The sequence below is a fragment of the Canis lupus genome, chromosome 16 (genome assembly GCF_003254725.2).
Source record: "Canis lupus dingo isolate Sandy chromosome 16, ASM325472v2, whole genome shotgun sequence".
NCBI classification, from domain to species: domain Eukaryota; kingdom Metazoa; phylum Chordata; class Mammalia; order Carnivora; family Canidae; genus Canis; species Canis lupus.
In genome coordinates this window covers 45,287,125-45,301,262 of record NC_064258.1, presented here as the reverse complement: position 1 = coordinate 45,301,262, position 14,138 = coordinate 45,287,125, and the positions used below count along the sequence as shown (strand labels likewise).

At 42.3% G+C, this 14,138-nt stretch overlaps 1 protein-coding gene across 7 annotated transcripts in view; it reads right to left on the bottom strand.

Annotated features, from left to right (window-relative positions):
• Nucleotides 1-14,138, bottom strand: part of FAT1 (FAT atypical cadherin 1) — a 127,032-nt gene that overhangs the window by 18,116 nt on the left and 94,778 nt on the right. For all 7 annotated transcript variants that reach the window (XR_004805594.2, XM_035699706.2, XM_025471728.3 and 4 more), the window contains exons 10-16: nucleotides 9,272-13,339; nucleotides 8,527-8,723; nucleotides 5,858-6,011; nucleotides 4,778-5,020; nucleotides 3,548-3,937; nucleotides 1,893-2,107; nucleotides 1,503-1,640 (exon numbers count right to left, since the gene is read on the bottom strand). Coding sequence is in view for 6 of the 7 variants with exons in the window: in XM_035699706.2 (XP_035555599.2) it covers nucleotides 1,503-1,640; nucleotides 1,893-2,107; nucleotides 3,548-3,937; nucleotides 4,778-5,020; nucleotides 5,858-6,011; nucleotides 8,527-8,723; nucleotides 9,272-13,339 (5,405 nt within the window). In the remaining variant the exon portion in view is untranslated. The remainder of the gene's footprint in view (nucleotides 1-1,502; nucleotides 1,641-1,892; nucleotides 2,108-3,547; nucleotides 3,938-4,777; nucleotides 5,021-5,857; nucleotides 6,012-8,526; nucleotides 8,724-9,271; nucleotides 13,340-14,138) is intronic.

Sequence of the window (14,138 nt, the reverse complement as noted above, 5' to 3'; positions counted from 1 at the left end):
CTCATCTTCAACACCAGACACTCCGGATCAGCCTCCCCCATCACTCAAAGTAGCCAACTGTCTAAACCCCTCGGGACGGTTCTTCGTGACCCCCTATACAAAGGCCGTGGCATCGAGTGAGGCGCATTCTGTCCTAGGGTAGTTAAGCTTCCCCTGTTAAGCTCCCTCCTCCAGCAGGAGAGTTGGAAGAAGCCAGAAAGCCGGCTCAATCCCAGAGTATGTTCTGCAGAGTAAGCCCTGCAAGACGCTCCAACAGGCAAGGGCAATGCCTGGGATGCACGACACACCATCGCGCTAGACGTCCGCGCGCTGAAGGCACGGACAAACACGTCAGTCACCAACACTACGTGCTCTTCGGCCAGCAGTGCAGCAACTGCTAGCCTAACAGCGGTGGCTCCCTAAGCCTCCTGCAAAGTCCCTGCTCAAAAGTAACAGGTCACAACAGGAATGAAGGAACTGAGACTTGAGCTCATCACCGTCTCCCCAATTCCTCTGGTCTTAGCTTTACCTGTAACTGTTCTGGAACGACACTCTATCATCACCAATGTCCTTTCAATTCACTTCCAGACTTGGGACCTCTCCAGGCAGCTCCCTGTGCGTGGGCAGAGGTGCAGAGGTGCAGCCCGGCTTCCCTCAGTTGCTCACATTTACCTCACTGCCCCACTGCCTCCAGAATCCTCTCCAGAGGCCTGTGCCATTATCTGTAGTTCCAGCTTTTAGGTTTCTGGAGTAAAATCTCCAAATACTGGCTGAAAGCTTTTCCTTACACGTGCCACTGTCTGCCACCAACCGCCCCACGGAAGAGCAGAGGCCGGGCCTCTCCCAGGGCCAGCTCCCAGCCTCACGCGGCCGGCCCCCTGGATCGGGGGTGCCCAGCCACAGCCCACGGGCACTACGGCCTCCTCCCTTCAGGCCAGGTCCCTGCAGCCCCCAGTCCGGGCCTGGCGCAGGTCTGCCCTCCTCGCATGGGGACCCACCCTCGGACGGTGACAGCCAGGCCCGCAAATACTCGGTACCGCCCCGCTGCCTGCAGCGTCCAGTCCGAGCCTCTGATCTGCCCCCAGCCCCCCTTTCTTGGTAGGACTCCTCTACTCCAGTGCAGCCTAAAGGGATCACCTAAATGTACAGCGTGTCCTCCTTTCTCCACGCAGTTCCTCACAGGGACTCGCCTTCTCTCAGCGACTACAGTTTTCTGAGTCTCTGACATTACTGAAAACCCAGCAACTGACTCCATGAAGCTCCCCCAACACTGGAGCCAACACAAGTTTCTCCCTAATATAAACTTTTACTCCAAACTCCTACCAGTCTGAAACACGTCTGACATTCCTGAGATTTTCATACTGGAAATGCTTTCCAACTGTGCCTTGTTTGTCAGGGCCCGAACAAGGCTGGTTCCTACCCTTCTCCTACTTCCCATCGTGTCACAGAGGGGGGCACGCAAGGAACATCTCTATCCTGGTTTGGTAATCAGTAAACAATTTAAGCCACACTTTTGCACGTACCGTTTCCCGGTCTAGAAGCTTGGTCACTTTTACTTCTCCCTTGGCAGGGTCAATCGTAAATGGACTTCCCTGGTTGCCATCTATGATCGAATAGCGGATGCGGCTGTTGGAGGGCCCATCAGTATCATCAGCCATGACCTAGGAAACATCACACTGCTCCTCAGGAGACAGCTAAGGAAGGGACTGGCGTCTAAGCCAATCTCTGCTATCAACAGCTAGCTATTACAAGGCAATCATTTACCACAGAGTCACTCATCGACTGGGAGAACAGATGACATTTCACAACTTCCAATTATTTTCTAGTAAGGCCACAACAAAAACTGGATCGATCCTCCTGAAATTTCTTGCAAAGTCCCAAAAGAAGAACACGGCAGGGGAGAAAATACACACCGTGATGACCGACTGCTCGAGAAGGGCATCCTCGCTGATCACTGCCGTGTAGGTGTCTTGGCTGAACACGGGGGAGTTGTCATTGATATCGGTGACGTTGATGTTCACAGTTGCCACATCACTCAGGGAAGGCGTACCTCCGTCAGTGGCTTCTACAGTCAGGTAATATTCATGAGAGCTTTCATAATCCAGAGTCTCAATGATAAATATGGCCCCTGTAAGAGAAAAGCCAAATGATGTCCGGGACTTTCAAATGCCACCACTTCCTCCCACTGTGCTGGAAACACACTGCTAAACAAACCATTTCTGCTTCAGAAGTTTACTTATCCTCTATGTATGTTTTCTAACTTCTTAATTCAGCAATTACAAATCAGGAAGTTGCGAATCCCTGGGTCTTATTCATGTCTCTGTGATATTTAAATGGCTCTCCCAGTCAACGCTACATCTCACATCCCACCATAAAAATGATTTTATTTCTTCTCCCTTTTAAACCACAGTTTACTACAGATGTCACTCTATTAACCTAAAAAGGAAAACATAAGAATTCTATTCTTTGGCCTTTCTTTTCCTTTTCTGTTTTCCTTTTATAGAAATGTACATCTCTTTTTTTCTATCTCCAGAGTAACTACTTACATCTTGTCATTAAAAACAGAATCCCTGGGACGCCTGGGTGTCTCAGTGGTTGAGCATCTGCCTTCGACTCAGGTCATGACCCCAGGTCCTGGGATCGAATCCTGCAACAGGCTCCCTATAGGGAGCCTGCTTCTCCCTCTGCCTATGTCTCTGCCTCTCTCTCTCTCTGTGTGACTATCATAAATAAATAAAAATTAAAAAAATAAAACAAAAAATAAATTAAAAAAAGCACGAAAAACAATCCTTTTCTTTTTTTTTTTTTGGTCAGAATCCTTTTTTGATTTAATAATTTCCTAAGCATCCTTCCTTATAGCTCATCCTACAAAGGAGCCCTAAAAAATAATAATTCTTTGATTATTTATGCATTAAAAGTACATTTTAAAGTAGTATCATCACACACCTACTCTTCATCTGGAATGGTCACACACAAATACGGTTTGAATGAAGTGACTTTTTACAACGTTTGAAGACTTCTAGCTCTTTTAGACCACAGGTCAACAAGACAGTGAAAGTGTTTACGCAGCAGGAGTCAATAGCTCCTAGGACTCTTGACCTTGTCGATAGTCATTCAGTGTGGTTAAAAGTACTTCGGCTATTCTATCTAACGAGCATAATGAAGACGTCAATTTTAATGAGTTATCAGATGCCTCCTATAGCAACTAAGATCAAAGAGGTCGAAACTACGGTTTGGCTTAAGAAGCTACCTTCACATGGCTTCAATATGGGAGAGAACAAGGGGCCACTACACAAGATCCTCTACAATCTTCTACTCTTTATCTTTACTAATTTACTACATCTGACATCTTGACTGAATTACTTGTGTGCGATACTTCAATTTTCCACTTAAAAGTTCTAAACCACTTTGAATCCCACTTAAACCATCAACACAAAGAAAACCTGAGTTTTATCTTTTTAGGGTATCTGCTGATTTATGATCTGCCGCTTTGTATCACATAGAGTGCTGAGCCATCCAGCCTTTGGAGCAGAATAAAGGGCTTCCTCTCATTTACAGGGTAGGTTACCTGTTTTAGAATCTATGCTGAATTTTCCATGTTCATTTCCACTTATTATTGAGTAGGTGATTTCTGCATTTGCTTCAATATCCCGACTGGCTGCGTACACTTGAAGAACTTCTGTTCCGATGAGAATGTCCTCAGACACGGTGGCACCATATTCATGGTATTCAAACACGGGTGGGTTGTCGTTGATATCCAAAACTGACACAACAAGAGTGCCAGTTGCTGTCAACCTCCTTGGGAGACCTTGATCTACAGCTTTCAAAGTAAGGGTGTACACTGCCTGCAGTTCTCTATCCAAGGGCTTTTCTAATTGAATGATTCCAGATAGTTCATTAATGGAGAACTGCCCATCAGCAGAGTTAATCAGTGAGTAGGAGATCTTCCGATTCAGTCCTGGTAACACATGACAGACATCACATCAGATTGTTTGATTTCAAGGAATTTAAACAATTAAAAAAAAAAAAAACACATAGTGTGTTTTAAAAGGGAAAATGCTAACACATGTTCCTAGACATTCTTAGGACTATGATCTTTAAAAAGCAAACGTTTCCATTAACAATTGACTAATTTAAATATAACTTCATCATTATCTGGCTTTTTAAGACTGTGTTCTACAGGAATGTCTGCTATAATACCCAGCAGCTCTTTTACAATAAAGTCTATTATTTAGCATCAGTGTCAAAGATCTGAGAAGTAACATTTTTGTTAGTGCTCTAATTCTTCAGTACTAGTAGGACTTAAGAAATTATTTTTATTCTCTGCTACAGAAATGTTGGAAACATGTATCCTAGAGCATTATACTCTCCATAAAAATTGCGAAAGGTCTGTAAAACTCTAATAATGTAACATCACTTCTGTTCTATTTCCACATTAAAATTTCTACATCACTAAATCGTTGATTCACAAAATAACACTTCACTTAATTAATTCAAATGGATATGAAGATCAGTTAATAGAGTCACTAACCATAATTTTAGGGATACCACAGATGTCTTACAATTGTAAGTACATCGGGCACAATTTTGAAACTTCAGATATTCATTAAAAATGTAGACTTTTTTAATGAATTCATGATTCTAAAGAGTTCATTCTGCTTTTAATGCTGAGGAATTGAATAATACAAGTTATTCGATATGCCTAACATAAGATGAGCTAAAGAGACTGAACTTGGGATGTGTTTTGGCCCAGATGTCCCTATGATCTTAGAGCATGGCTTAAAGGCAAGAGCATCACCTAGACACCCTGCGTCAGCATCTGTGGCCTGCACTCTGGTCAGCGGCGTCCCGGGCTCTGTGTTCTCGAACACGGTGATGGTGTATGGGTCAGCGGAGAATTCAGGGGCATTATCGTTCACGTCTTCTACCGTGAGCACGATATTTGCTTCACAGAATCTGCCCCCTCCATCTGTGGCCTTGACAAGAAGGTTATACACTTCTTGCTCCTCACGATCAAGAGGGGCTAATGTTTTCAGTTCACCTAAGAACAAACCAAAAATAAATGAATTTACCTGAAATTTAAGATGTGAACTGCAAATGCACCTCCTGTGTCTTCTCCTTTCCTCTTACAGTGACAGAGTTTTGAAGGCACCGTTTTATCAGTGACAGGAGTCAACAGCTGCAGGAACCCAGAGAGATCCAGGTTTCCAGACCCTGCTGGGTGCTGACTCTTCAACATCATAAAGACTTTGAGGCTAGGACCTCTCAGGTTATATATAATGTCAAAGAAACACACACACTCTCCCAAAAAGCGCTACCTAACTTGCCAAATTTAAAACATTTTTAAATTGACTCATAGCCTCATATGTTCACAATTAGTTCTGGGGGTGGAGCTGCGAAAAAACTGTTACTTGGACTCCCAACTTTAATAAGACACCAAATTATAAGAGGGAAAGCAATCTTAAAGATTTAAATACAAATAGAATACCATTAATAGAATACCATTAATCATTTTAGAGTATGCTAAATTATTAATGCATGCCCATGAATTCAAGAAAACAAACTATATACAAAATGGATGAAGCAGAAAGTTTGAGATATTCTTAAATTTCTGAATTACTTTTTAAAAAAGAAGATATTAATCTAAATTTTAAATCCTTGGTTCAAGTGGGTGATACTGTTAATTTTTTTTTTTGTCTCACCCCACATTTTACACACAAAGCTGCTGTGATTTCTAAAAGATGGCAATTTTGTAATATCAGAGTAAATTTTACAGGAACAAAATGTAATTTCAAATTTCACACGTGACCTAAAACCACCCACATATATGAGATGACTTTGTTGAAACAGTTAATTTTGCCCCAAGTCCCATTTTTACCTGTGTCTGGATTTAGTTTGAATTTTTCTGCACCTGGACCAAACAATGTGTAAGTAATTTCTGCGTTGGAGCGGATGTCTGCATCTGTAGCGGACACCTGCATGATCAGCTTCCCAGGAAAGGCATCTTCTGGAATCGTGTCTGAGTATAAAGTCTACAAAGATTTTAAGCAATATTGTAAACATAAGACATTAAGGGTTAAAATGACTGCCAAGGGAATAAGAGGAAAAAAAAATCATTTAACTTCTGTCACAGAAAACATGGGAAATGACAAAATTCAAAATCCACGGAGCTGTTTCTCTTATGTTAAACACATTTAAAACAAAAATATAAGAAATGAAATAGATTTAATAAGAAATATGATTTTATAAGAAAACAGTTTTTCTTAAACACATTTAAAACAAAAAGGAGTCATGAAACAGTAACAACTCCTCTGTATCCCTGGAACAGTCTAACTTGACATTTAACTACAGAATTCTGAATACTTGAGTATCTGAGTTGGTTTCATGTTTACCTTAAATTCTTGTAAGTAGTATTCCATAGTTAACCAAAAATTAGGGAGTAAATGCCTGTTACATCATGTCTACTTCATTTCGATACAGGAAATTTATTATTTGCGATCTTTCCTAACACATGACCAGATAATTGCAGTTGAGAGATCTTCAGGTCACGGGAGAAATCAAAGAATCCCCAAGGCCCCCCGGGGTGGGGGCAAGTGATGCTGGGACCAGGGCTCTTCTGCTACCCTTCCCTCCCCATCTGACCGAACTCAAACATGATAAATGGCTATTTCCAGTTCCAACTAATTAGAAATTCATGCCATAAACCAAAACATAAGACAAACAGGTTAAGATTTTGTTGACTTTTTAACACGAGCTCAAATTTGAGGTAAACTACATTTTATGGCTCATGAAACGGGATATTTTGCAATACCGATGATTTCAAATGATCTAATGTTCTACTTTTATTATTCCCAAAGATGACAAGGCATTATATCCAAGTAATATGCCAAGTGTTAAACACACACACACACATTTATTTTCTCTAAGACACACACAGCCAGCATCCTCCTCCCTCTCCCCACCACCACCCACCCACGAAATACTACTGCCAAAAAAGTCTCCATGTGGGTTGGAGTGAACACCTCATCCCTCTGGAGCTCCCCCTTCCCTCCTGATTGTGCTATATCCCCGGAGCACGGCTCTGTCCCCTCCACAGCTGCGACTCTGCCCCCATCCTCCCCCCCTTTTTTAAGGCCATTTAGTGCCTCACTCTCCCCAGCCCTCCCCTCATCTTCCACCCTTCTTTCCTTGGAATCTCCTCTTCCTTCACGGGCCAAAGCTATATACTTATGAACACACACCCTCCCCGAAGTCAGGCTTCCATCTACATCAGGATCCCGAGCCCACTGCCTCCAAAGCCCATCTTGAGCCTCCAAGTTCTGTTTCACATCTCCATCATCCGCTTAGCAGCCACACCTGTACTTGCTGTCCCGCCTCCTAAAACTACCCCCACCCCTCATGGAGGAAAGGAAATACCCCTATGTACTCTTTGTCCCTTTTTTGTTATTAGCCTCTCACGCAGACTCCACTGTCAGGGATCCATGCAAACTGCCAGTTTATGGATCTGTCCCTAATCTCCACCTGCATCCCTGCCGTCTCTACAAGTCTACAAAACCTGGAATGTCCCATTACCTTATAATTAAGGAGTCTGAGAGGAACACAACATGCCTCCTCTCAAACCAACTCCACCCCAGGCTTGTATCTTTGGTCTTTCTCCCTCACTCCTGGAGGAAATAGCAGAGGCGATCCTGATCTGACACGTGTGCCATTCTGTCACATGTAGGCAGCACCAAGGGATCAGCTTGTCCTCTGCTCTGTCTTCTGTCCCTACTCCTTTTGCCGCCGCTGCCTGCCCTACTACCCCCTGCTCTCACTCATGCTAGCTCTTATGCACACGACACCACCAAACTCCTCTTCTGTAAGGAACATTTTGTTCCTGTCATCTCCACCTTTCAAATACAAAAGGATTCTGAGTCTCTATTATCTCTAGGATCGAGTCCCTATTATCTGTAGGATCAAGTCCCAGTTCCTCTGCTTATCTAACCACTACCTCCCAAAGGCTGCACTGCTCCTCACCCACTGGCTGCAGGGCACAGCTGCTTCAGTGCTCACCTTGCAGCCTTGGATGGGAAGAGCTCCTCTTTCGGGTATTTTTTCTCATGTTAAGTGGGATCCACAGCTACAGAAGCACATTCATTAACCTCTTAGTTTCTCTGGCGTGTAGAAGGGCAAGTGCCCCCAAAACCAGCTTGTTAAAGCAAAAAGGAGCTTTGTATATGATCTACTAATCGGGTGTTTCCTCCAAATAATCTCATCCCCCAATAAAGGGAATGAAAACTTCACGCAACATTTTAAGAGTTAAACACAACTGGAACCCTGTCCAACATTTACAGTATGTTTGAATGAGATTTTTAAACTACTTAGCATTCCCCAAAATAGTTCCAGAGCTAATCCAACTCTTGACCCACTGAACACTCCTCTGCCTCAACAATAAGAGGTTTAAAATGTGAAATGTGTCCGAATTATACCTAGCATCACATGACAGTCCTACTGAAAGGGTTAGGAAAGAAATTCAAATTCATAATACATAAAGACAGAAGAGCCTACCTTTTCACAAATTGGACTGTTGTCATTTGCATCAAGAACTTTCACTTCAACTATGGCTTTTGATGAGAAGGTCCCATCAGTTGCTGTGATAGTCAGAAGATAATTGTCCCTTTTTTCCCTGTCTAGAGGTTTCTTCACATAGACCTTCCATTCATTCTGTATATTTTCAATAGCAAACTGGCCCAAAGGATCTCCTCCTATTAATAAATCAATGGAGGAAGAGGACAAATTTGTTGAAACAAGGAAAGATCTAAGTAACTGCAGAAATAAGCTGCGCAAAATATACATAATGTTATGGTTTAAAAGAATTAAGAGTTTTTAAAACAATTATTACGTTTAAATTTGGTATATTGCCTTTCCCACTTACCACCCTCACCCCAAAATCAAGGCATTAAAATGTATATTGAAACAAAGTAGTAAGCTAAATAAAATGTAAAGCCTACTAAACAATACTTTAGCCTATATTATTAGCCTATATTGAAACTATAGTTACTTATATTTATCATATGCAAAGTATAAAGTTCAGCAGAAGGAGTCATAAAAAACAGTCAACTGAGAAACAACTGTTAGGTTTCCTCAAAGAACTTGAAATGTAGCTTAATAGATGTTACTTCTACTTCTGTTAGACATAATTTTACTAAAATAATCCCCTTAACTCCCAATGTACCTAAAACATGTATTTCAAAAATTATGCCTCTAGTACAATTTATTTTTTAATTTTAACCATTTCATTTAAATGTCTTACCTGTTATGTAATAAGCAACTTGTCTGTTAATTTCTTCAGAATCGGCATCCGTGGTGCTTAAGATGGCGATGACACCGCCTGGTGGATCATCTTCACTCACAGTCCCTTTATAAATCTCTGCCGTGAACCGTGGGGGGCTGTCATTGACGTCAGTGACAGTAACATCCACAATGGCCGTGGAGGATAGCTGAACCTTTTCACCATGATCTGATGCAACCACTTGGATCTGGTAACGGTCTCGCTTTTCATGGTCAAGTTCCTTCAGGGTTGAAATCCAGCCCGTCTCCATGTTAATGGCAAAAGATTCGATGACTTCAACACTTTGTGACTGGTCTAGACTGTACATGACTTGGCCATTGGTTCCTGAATCTAGATCAGAGGCCCTGATCTGGATGACCCTACTCCCTGCTGGCAGGTTTTCAACAATAAATGCCTCATATGGGTTAGACTCTAAGACGGGGCTGTTATCATTTGCATCTTTCACTTGGATACTAACGTCCACAGAGGCCACCACTTCATAGTCCTCATGAGTGCACCTGGCAAGTATGGAAAACTGGTACCACTTAGTTGTCTCATGATCAAGACTCTTCTCCAGTTTCAGTCTGCCACTCTGTCTGTCGATCACAAAGAACTCATCCCTATTACTCTCAGGGGTATTTCCTTTGATTAGGCTGTAAAGAACAGTCCCGCTATGTTCTGCTCGGATGAGATCGATCTCTGTTCCGATGGGCATGTCTTCTGAAACTGTATAGGTATAAAATGGTTCCGAAAATTTTGGAAGTTGTATTTCTGGTGGAAGTATTTTAACATAGACGGGCACAACAGACTCTTTTGATGGAGACCCGCTATCCACAGCTCTCACAAAGAAAGTAAAGAACTCATTTTCTAAGCCAATTAAGCTTTCTTTTGTAGTAATTATGCCAGACAGTTTGTTAATTTCCAAATTCTCTTTGACACTTTCAGAATCTGCTTCGATGGCATAGGTGACATCAGCATTGGACCCCTCATCAGCATCACTTGCAAGGACTTTAATGACTGATGTCCCTTTGGGAGCATTGGATCCGATGTCCACTTCATACTTGGTTGCTCGAAACTGGGGTGCATTGTCATTGTCATCTGTGAGGATGACATTAATGGTGCAGAAGGCGACTTTTCCTCCAGCATCCTTAGCCATTAAACGAATCGAGATTACTTTCTCTGCTGGGGTTTCTCGATCAAGTTTCTCCAAAGTAAATATCTGTCCTCTCTCATTGGTGTAAAACCTGTCTTTGGCAAAGTCATTTACAATATGGTAAGTAATGTGACCGTAAATACCAGAATCCCCATCAGTTGCTTTAACCTCAATCACCAGGGTGTGTAAGGGAGCATTTTCAGCTAATTCCACTTCATATTCGCTCTGAAGAAAAACAGGACTGTGCAGATTGCCTCCAATTACAGTTATGTGAACCTGAGCTGAACTCCTAAAAACTCCATCAGACACAGAAACGTTAAGACTATAAAATGGCTTCAAGGTGTGCCGGCGCAGGTTTGAAAGTGTGATAATCCCCGTTTCACTGTCAATGACAAAATTCTTATGATCATTGCCAGACAGAATGGAATAGTCCAACTTGTCTATGTCGGAACTGTCTGCATCATAGGCTTTAACACAAGTCACGAAATGCCCATGGATGGCATGCTCACTAATTTTGGCTTCATAAATCTGCTGGTCAAACAGGGGCGGGTTATCGTTGAGGTCCGTGACATCCACCGTGACGATCACATCACTGCTCAGAGGGGGCATGCCACCATCCACAGCCCTTACAAAAATCTTGTGCTGCTGGAACTGCTCATAATCCAAAGCTCTGACTAGTGAAATGAGGCCAGTGCTGCTGTCTATGTGAAAGTGATCATGACTCTTGCTATGATTCCCAAACATATGGTATGAAATTCCTCTATTGGGCTCTGAATCAGAATCTGTTGCCCTAACTTGAATGACAGACGTGCCAATGACAGATGCTTCAGACAGGGTCGTGGCGTAAGACTGCTGAACAAAGACAGGAGGGTTATCGTTGATGTCTTCCACGATTATGTCAACAAACACTTCAGCATGAGCACCAGTCAGGGAGTCGGTTGCTCGTATGCTTAGTTTATATGCTGGGTGGGACTCAAAGTCCAGAGGAGCTATGACATTTATAACTCCCGTGTTGAAGTTAATAGTAAACTGGCTGAAGGGATCTCCATCTGTGATGCTGTAGAACACTTTCAACCCTTCTGGGCTGTTGGCCTGTATATGGACAACCGGACTGTGCATCTGGATATTCTCTGGAACCTCTGCACTGTAGAAAGGTTTTTCAAACACAGGCATGGCTTTATTCATAACAGTGATGGGAACTATAACTTCAGCTGAAAAAGCTGGATTTCCTCCATCTTTTGCAACCACTGTGATGAGATATTCTTTATTTAAGGTGTCAGGTTCAAATTGCTTTTTCAATGAAATTTCACCTGAGGATCCAATTTGAAAATGTTCATGATGTTCCTTAAGGTAGTAATGTACTTCTCCATTTCTGCCACTGTCTCGGTCCACGGCGGTCACGTGGCGAATAACGTGGCCCACCACGGTGTCCACTTTAACAACGGCATAGTAAGGAAGGTTGACAAACACCGGTGCGTTGTCGTTTTGGTCTTCTACGACGACCTTGACGACCACGTGGGCCACCACCGAAGGCTTCTGCTCTTGGGTCACTTCTACGACTACATCAAATGCCTCCTGCTGCTCACGATCGAATGGTATGCCAGTGGTTGACAGAACTCCTGAAGTCCGGCTTATTTTAAATCTGCGATCTGGGTTGAGGATCTGATAAAACAAAGGCTCATTGATTGGGTTCCCAATGGCAGTAATGACAGCTAATGTTCTGGCTTCGGTAGAATTCTCTTTCACTACTGCAGAGTAGACATCCTGGGTAAACTTCAGCTGACTTTCTTTGCTTTCTTTCACATTAATTTTCACAGAGGTGAAGCTTACAAATCTGCCATCAGACACTCTCACAGTGAACTCGTAGCGGCTTCTTAACTGAGTTGTGTTCTGTACAGTTATAGTTCCGGTCCGGTAGTCCATAAAAAACTTCTCCCCGATGTTGCCTTCGGTGATAGAGTACATTAACTGTGAGAAGGCACTCGAGTCAGCATCTGTAGCATTTACTGTGATGACCTTCACTCCTCTGTATGTTGGCAACAAGAGAGATGCTTCATATAATGATTTGGAGAACACAGGAGGGCAATCATTGATGTCAATTACACGGATAGTCACATTAGCAGCATACTCAGCAAATAAACGTGGTGTCCCCATGTCATGCACTTGTACAGTAAAGTGAAAAGTACTTGTTTCTTCATAGTCCAAACTGAGGACTGTATGAATAGCACCGGTGCTGGAATCAATAGCAAAATATTTGTGTATAGATGGTTCTACAATGTGATAAACAAGCAAAGCATTTGATTCTTTGTCAGCATCAGTTGCTCGAATCACTAATGGGGCATTCTTGTCTGTTAGGACCACACTGTTGATTGAAGCTGATTCGCTAATGAGTCCTACATATTCTGACTGCATAAAGACTGGCAAATTGTCATTTTCATCCTGCAGATGCACTAGAACAGTTGTGTTGGTAGACAAACCAGCCATGTTAGTTCCTTGGATAATCAATGTGTAAACGGGCAAAGTTTCAAAATCCAGGGCTTTCTGAGTGATGATACTTCCAGAATGTGGATTGATATCAAAAACTTCAGCTACATTTCCATCTTTTATCTCATACACCACTGATGACTGACTGTGGGCTGTCACCATTCCAACAAAACTCCCAACGCCGATAGTTTCACTGATTTCCACAGAATATTCTTTTGATGTAAACTTAGGAGAGGCATTGTCTGCGATCGTAACAGAGACATGCACAGATGCTATTTCACTCATTGGTGGATTGCCTTGGTCGGTAGCTTTTACCATTAAGTCATATTCCACTTGGCTATTTCGATCTAATTCTCTGGCAGTTTTTATAGAGCCCAGGATGGGATCGATTGTGAAAGAATTTCCAATATTTCCTAGGAGGAGGGGGAAGATAAAAACATGTTAGAGGAAAATACAAGGACCAATACAAGTCACAGCTTGGAGATGCAGAAACAAAGCTATCTTTAGAAGTGATATTCTATAATTAAACAGAAATCCAGGGGTTATCAACATCTGAGTGGAACTTGTTTCATTTACAGCCTCCTTAAATGTGGCAGACTTTTCAGAGTTTTGTTCATAAATTATGAAAAGCAAGAAATGGAAGATAGATTACTCTACACCAAAAGCCAGAACTCACTCACTATTGGCTGAACCAGGATGTGATGTGGAAAGCAAGGTTATCCTTTTGTAAGGCCATTAATAATTTTCCAACAGTCCCTCAAAAACTTGGGAATATACTTCTAGTTTCAGCCTTTATCACCTGCAATTTCTCATGGTTCTTATTCATTATGAAAGGGAAGATGTCAATTCACTAAGAAAATTTAACAAGCTTCAAGAGTGTTGTCCCTTATTTCAAATATTCAGGGAATGAAGAATGAGCTTGTGTACAATCTGCCACCCTATGTAGGTTTCAAAGATTTCAGTACTATTTCCTTCTTAATCTTTTTTAGGTCGATCTACCCTCTATGTCAGTGGTTCTCAACTGGAGGTGATCTTATCTAGATGAACATGCAACAACGTCTAGACACATTTTTGGTTATCACTACCTAGGTAAGGTGTGCTACTAACACCCGGCTGGGTAGAGACCAGAAATTGCTGCTAAACTCCCTACAATGTACCGGACAGACCCCACAACAAAGGGTTTTTTGCTTCAAAGTGTCAACAGTGCTGAGA